The sequence below is a fragment of the Nyctibius grandis genome, chromosome 16, assembly GCF_013368605.1.
Source record: "Nyctibius grandis isolate bNycGra1 chromosome 16, bNycGra1.pri, whole genome shotgun sequence".
NCBI lineage: Eukaryota > Metazoa > Chordata > Aves > Nyctibiiformes > Nyctibiidae > Nyctibius > Nyctibius grandis.
In genome coordinates this window covers 2,670,489-2,676,554 of record NC_090673.1, presented here as the reverse complement: position 1 = coordinate 2,676,554, position 6,066 = coordinate 2,670,489, and the positions used below count along the sequence as shown (strand labels likewise).

General features: G+C 50.9%; 1 protein-coding gene across 2 annotated transcripts; it reads left to right on the top strand.

Annotated features, from left to right (window-relative positions):
* The first annotated feature begins 1,185 nt into the window (after positions 1 to 1,185).
* TMEM250 (transmembrane protein 250) lies at positions 1,186 to 5,570 on the top strand. Of its 2 annotated transcripts, none has more exons than XM_068414078.1 (3): positions 1,186 to 1,354; positions 2,769 to 2,882; positions 4,997 to 5,570. In XM_068414078.1, exon 3 carries the CDS (start codon positions 5,124 to 5,126, stop codon positions 5,541 to 5,543), a length of 420 nt encoding a protein of 139 aa, XP_068270179.1. In that variant the 5' UTR covers positions 1,186 to 1,354; positions 2,769 to 2,882; positions 4,997 to 5,123; the 3' UTR covers positions 5,544 to 5,570. The 2 variants fall into 2 exon arrangements, with proteins under 2 accessions (XP_068270179.1, XP_068270177.1); XM_068414076.1 differs by having other exon boundaries at positions 2,703 to 2,882.
* The last annotated feature ends 496 nt before the right edge of the window (positions 5,571 to 6,066 follow it).

Below are 6,066 nucleotides of genomic sequence, written 5' to 3'. Positions count from 1 at the left end.
GTATGGGCTTTGTGCCTCCCTTCTCCCTCCCACCAGGAGGTACGCGGGAGACACAGAAACAGCAATTTGCTAGTACACCACCGCTTATTACCTCAGCTACATCCTGCACCTCAGGGCCCTCATTGTATTTGCAGAATAAAACTGCTCTGCAGGGCAGGTGCAGCCGCGGGCGAATGAGGAGGAACCAGAGCAGAGCGAGCAGTGGGGAGGCTGGGAGGTATTTGGCCTGGTGCCTCAACTGCCTGTGCAGTGCAGCAGGTCTTCGTATTGACAGATGGCTTGAGTTATTATTATTTAATGTTTTTCCACCGTGGTAGTGCCTAGACGGCAAGCAGGGCAGGGAGCCAATGAAAAAGTTCTGTGTTCTTTCCATTACGGAAAGTAATTCCTAATTACATCTGAGGAAAAACAGCAGGGAGGAGTTTTCTTTTCCTTATTTTTATATATTGCTTTTGAATTTTCCTCCACCCGTTTGTTTTTTAGAAACGTTTTGGATCTTTCTGGCCTCTCCAGACGTCTGTCTCTCCTGTATTTGCGATTTTACCGCCTTCCTTGTCTAGAAGTGCCTGAGCTCCTTCAGCGGAGTGAGGCCCTGAGAGAAGAAGGGTCTCTCCGGGGAGCACACGGGCTCTCCAGGACATGGACTCCTAGGGTGCAACTGTCCATGCAGCCCCATGCGCTCAGCAAGCCTGGATTTGGCCCTTGAGCCCACACGCAGCACCCCCCGGCCACAAAACCGCCCTCGGTCAGAAAAGGTTCAACCGACGAGTGACATGAGGAAATCTTTCCATGCTCTCGTTCCGGGCAACGGCAGGTGATGCTTTTACCGGGGATGTTTCAGTGCCCTCAGGACTAGGCCCAGCCCTCGGCCGCGGGCAGCCGGAGCCCCTGCGGGTGGTGACGGGCTGAGCCGGACCCACGATCCCCTCAGCGGTGCTCGCTGCCGGCCCGCTTTACGTCGCAAACGATCTTCCAGGCTCCATCGGCCCCGCCAAGGCCGGTCTGCCGGCCCTGCCCGGCCCCACACGCCGGAGGCGGCACCCCCGGGCCCGCCGCAGTGCCCGCACGGCCGGCCGCAGGCCGCCCCCCGCCGCCCCCGTGTTGCCCGGGCAACGCGGCGCCCTCCCGCTTCCGGCCGGCGGGGGCGGGCGCGGCGCGATGACGCCATCACCGCGCGCCTCCGCGGCCGTTCCCTGACCGCCGCCGCCGCCGTCACCGGCCGGAACCGGAGCGCCGCTGCTCCCCGCACATGCGCATTGCGGCGCTCGCCCGTAGGCCCGGGCCTTCCATCAGCCCGGGCCCGGGGCGCCTGGCCTCGGCGGCCGCGGCCCGGCGGGGGACCATGGGCAGGACGGTGAGTGCGGGGCGACGCCCCGGGGCTGGGGCCGGCGGGAGGCGGCGGCGGCCCGGGCCTCGCCCTGCTGCGGCGGGCGGCTCCGCCCCAGGCCCCTTCTGCGCTGGGGCCGGGGGTACGACAGCGGTCGGTCACCGCGCGCGGGGGCCGTGGGCCGCGGCCACGCGCCCGCTGGTCTGGGCCTCGCGTGGCAGCGCGGCCTGCGGGTGCGGGCCGGGCCCGGGGCCCCCGGCGCTGCCTCCCGGCCGGGCGCGACTTTCCCTGCGGTGAGCGGCGGCCGTACCGCCCCGGGGAGGGCAGCCGGGCCCCGGTGGCCGTGCGGGGCTGTCGGTGCCCGCCCGGTCGGCGGGGCTCGGCGTTGTCTGGGCCGGACTTCCGACCTCGCAGGCCACAGGGAAGCGCTGGCTGAGCTTCCTGCCTGCGGTTCCTTTCCCAAGTCAATGCGGTTTAATTTAGGATCTGGTAGGATGTAGGAGGAGTTCCAGCTTCCCCTCCGGCCGGTACTCCCTGCTTTCTTTTATCAGCACTAACCTTTATTTGTCATTGTCCCTAACCTTGTTTGGCTCCTTCTGGAACACTTTGGTCCCGCTGGTTCTGACTGATGGTCCTGTCATCTGTGAACGTTGCTGTCGTTCTGTCATCCCTCCTCCTCCATGAGTACCCTGAGCAAGAGCAGACCTTGCCAGGAATGGGTGTGATAGATGAAGAGAAGTAGCACTGTATTTCGGTAGCTTTCTCGTCATACCCTCCATTTTTAAAGGAGAGGGAGTGAAAACTCACCAAAGTGAATAGTTTTTATTCGCTCAGATTTTTAACTTCCTGATGAGGCCATCATTAATGTGATGGTTGGGGTAACGGCAGCATGGCTGACACCAAGTTGCCTGGGCCTTAGAGTTGGAATCCTTTGAGCTGTAGGATGACACCCAGAAGAGACCGACGTGGTTTTCCAGCCTCACAGCACTGTGCTTTAAAACAGAAAGGCTCAAAAAAGGGACCTTGAGGAATGGGTGTCCAAATTCTAGGCATTGTGTGCCAACATAGAGATTTGGGGGACTGCCCCTCCACGTTTGGTTTGGAAAACGTTGGCTGTGTGTGCTTGCTGCATCATGTTTCTTAGCCCTGGGTGGACGGTGATGGCTCTGTGATAGGAGAAGGTGACTGACAAGAGCTCTTTATCCATGGTTTGCCCTTTCCTGTCTGTGTGGATAGCACTGAATACAAGCTGGGTGATTCTTGTTAGGATCTTTATGGGATTAAAAAATCATGCTTGGGGAGGGGCCTGGTAATTTTGAACTTTCTAACAAAAGAATGAGCAAATTGAAACTTATTCTCTCATTTTATCTTTTAGATCAACTCATATGTAGAGTGTTGTGAGTCTATGAAGCACCTTAGCAGTTTCTCTCCCTCTTCCTAGAAGGCCAGGTGTCACAGGAGAACGTCACTTTTTTGTTACAAGAGTTAAGTGGCATCCAGAGACGGCAGCGGATTACCGACCTTCTGCTGAGTGGATGGCAGCACCATGAAAAATGTAATATTTCAGAAAGTTTATTTTATTCTCACAATGTCCCTCTGCTCGTAGCTGTTCCGGTGTTATATTAGAGTTTACCTAAAGAGCATGAACCTACCAAAGGCTGTTGGTTTATGTGGTGGGCACAGTAAAGGGGAACAAGCTGCTGCTATTCACAAAGAATAAGTTTCTGCAGCTGAGCTGTTTGAGTGGTTCTCTTGGATTCATCTGTTGAAGGTTTTCTCAGAATCAAAACTCCCCTTCTAAAACAGGGCTCAGACACGAAGCCAACGTGTTGAATTTGCCCCCGCAAGCTACAGCTTACACAGGCGGGGTTTGTGCTCTGTCACTCAGGCACAGTCTTGCCGAGTGCTCTAATAACATCTGCACTGATTTCCCCAGGGCTGCTCAGGGACTCAGATTAAGAAGCTGTGCAAGAGTTTGCTGGAAAATTATAAACTGTCTTTTGTGTCCTGGTGAAAGAGGTTGTGAGGAGATACTGCACCGTCAGAAATGGAATGCTGTGAATCCAGAGTGTGTGGATTTTAACTTACCTTTCTAATTAGTCCTCCAAACACACCTCTGAAAACAAATGCTCAGCAGTATATATGCAGCATGTGGGAAGCATGTTCAGTTGCATGTTCCAGGCATAAAACTATGTTGGTTTTAAGCAGTGTTCATTTAGTATCTGACCAATTTATGTGTCTTGCAAAATACATTCTTGTAACACACTTCCGAGCTGCTTAGTATTTCCTTTCTACAAACAGGAAATTATGGCAAAGAGGTGCCTAAAATTATGAGGATGTCTTTGATAATTGAGAACAGACGTTGATTTCCTAAATTCCTTAATCATAAGCTAACCCATACTCCTATTTATTAGCCCGTGATTCACGTAGAGCCAACAGATTGCCTGCAAATTTCAGTGATGGCGAAAAGGAATTAGAACTGGGGCCAAGCAGCAGAGATCAGAACTGCAATTTCCATTTACATGTAATCTGAGGCAGGAAGCAGTGAAGAGACTTACCCAGTGATGCACATTGTATCAGGGAAGGTTTTTGATATCAAAGTACAATTTCCTGCAGCTTTATAATTTACTGTGCAATTAGTTTTGTTAGTAACAAAGTAAAAAATTCTTGAAGTAACTTCTAAACTAACTTAGTTTTAAGAGTAATAGGATTTGTCATTCAACAAAGGGAAGATCTGCCCAGATCTGAACGCCTGGTGTGCGAGGAGGCTGGGGAAGTCCCTGCTGTTTTCTAGCATTATCTGATGAGCACATTGTCATTTCATAATTCCCGGAATTTGGCACATCATGAGCCTGGGGTGAAGCAGAGAGCAGCTAACAGGCGACTGCTCATCACTCACATAACAACAATGGGTGTGTGGAAGGATGTTAAGGTTATAAATCCTGAACACTCCAGAAGATCAAGATATTTCACTTATCTCTGTGGGTCCCAAAGGGAGAAATAAACTAGTGGATGTCTTTGAAAGGCTGCCTGGCCGTTGGATGCAATGACAGTGAGGCCGCAAGGCTCGGTGAGCAAGGGGACGTACATCCTGTAGAGTGTGAAAAACATGATTGCCTCATTGTTCTTGCAAGACCTTCCATTATTTTCAGTTTGTTTATTTGGTGAAGCTTTGCCAAGTTTTGAAATGAGCAGGAATCTGGACTCACTGCTGTGTCTGGGCTGTAGAATTCACTTGCAAAAGTCCTTGGAGAACTTTTTTTTTTTTTTCTTTAAAAGAAATATGATCCAATGCAAACACATGCATTAATATTACTACTCGCATGGGTGGACTGTTGCAGGACAGCTGTTTGGTTAAGAAGGATCTGTGAATTAGCCAGGGTAATTCCAGAACAAAGTTCTTCCCTTTCCTGCATTAACACTGTAAAGCTTCTAACAGGTTACGACTAGTGCTGACGTTGCATGCTGCTAGGGAGCTGTTTGGAATCTGACTTGGTGCTGATGGAAACAGAATTGTATTTCTATAGGTCTGCCTGGTAAACAATAAGCAAAGAGTTTGAGTTTTGCAAAGCAGTTGTAAGTAACCACCGAGCCGGAGAGTATCTGCCGTGCTGCCTCCCCTCCTGCTGGGGCTACTTAACTGTGTTCTCCTTCTCTGCCCTCCTGCAGGTCTCTTCCTTCCTGGAAATTCAGCAGAGAGTTAGCATTCCCAGGCTGTTGGATCTCTTCCATGTTAATGGATAATATTTGATATGTGCCCTGTAAATCCTGCCCTGGGACTCTGGTGGGGTGCCCGATGCCTGTAATCCCCATTCCCCGCCGGGTCCGTTCGTTCCACGGCCCCCACACGACCTGCCTGCATTCGGCCTGTGGCCCGGTAAGGACCACTCACTTGGTGCGCACCAAGTACAACAATTTCGACATCTATCTCAAATCCCGATGGATGTATGGATTCATCCGATTCCTGCTGTACTTCAGCTGCAGCCTCTTTACCTCCATCCTCTGGGTGGCACTCTCTATCTTGTTTTGCCTTCAGTACCTCGGCATCCGGATCTTTCTGCGTTTCCAGTACAAACTCTCCATCATCCTCCTCTTACTGGGGCGAAGGCGAGTAGACTTCAGCCTCATGAATGAACTGCTCATCTACGGAATTCATGTGACCATGCTGCTAGTGGGGGGGCTGGGATGGTGTTTCATGGTATTTGTGGATATGTAAATAAAACAAGCGCATGTGGGCTGAGAAGGTGACTTTTCTTCTACCCCAAAATGTGTCAATACCTTTTTTTTATATAAATTAATTTATTTGTCAGTGCTACTTTATTGATAAATCAACGTACTTGTCTCTGGAATTTGTATTTTTTTTGAGGGTTGAGGTGCCATTTTGATTATCAAAATGCAACACTTGATGGGGTGTTTTTTCTTTGCACAGTGCAAGTTAATATAAGTTTTTTCTAGGCCATGGGAGCCTACCTTGCTGCTGTTGTGGCATTCCTGTGGACGCGAAAAAGGCAGTGATTTATCCGGAGGACAGAAGCCAGATAACTTTGCACCCCACGTGCATGTAATGTGTGTCCTACTTGGCCAGTGTTACCCTTTCTCTATGTAGTTTGCATTTTGCATATTCCATACTAAGAATATGGGGCCGAATTCAACAGAGTGTGGGGGATTTGTTGGTGGGGTTTTTTTTCCTATTTTGTTTTTAGATTTGTGCAAGGTTTGTATTTGACCCACTGTACTGT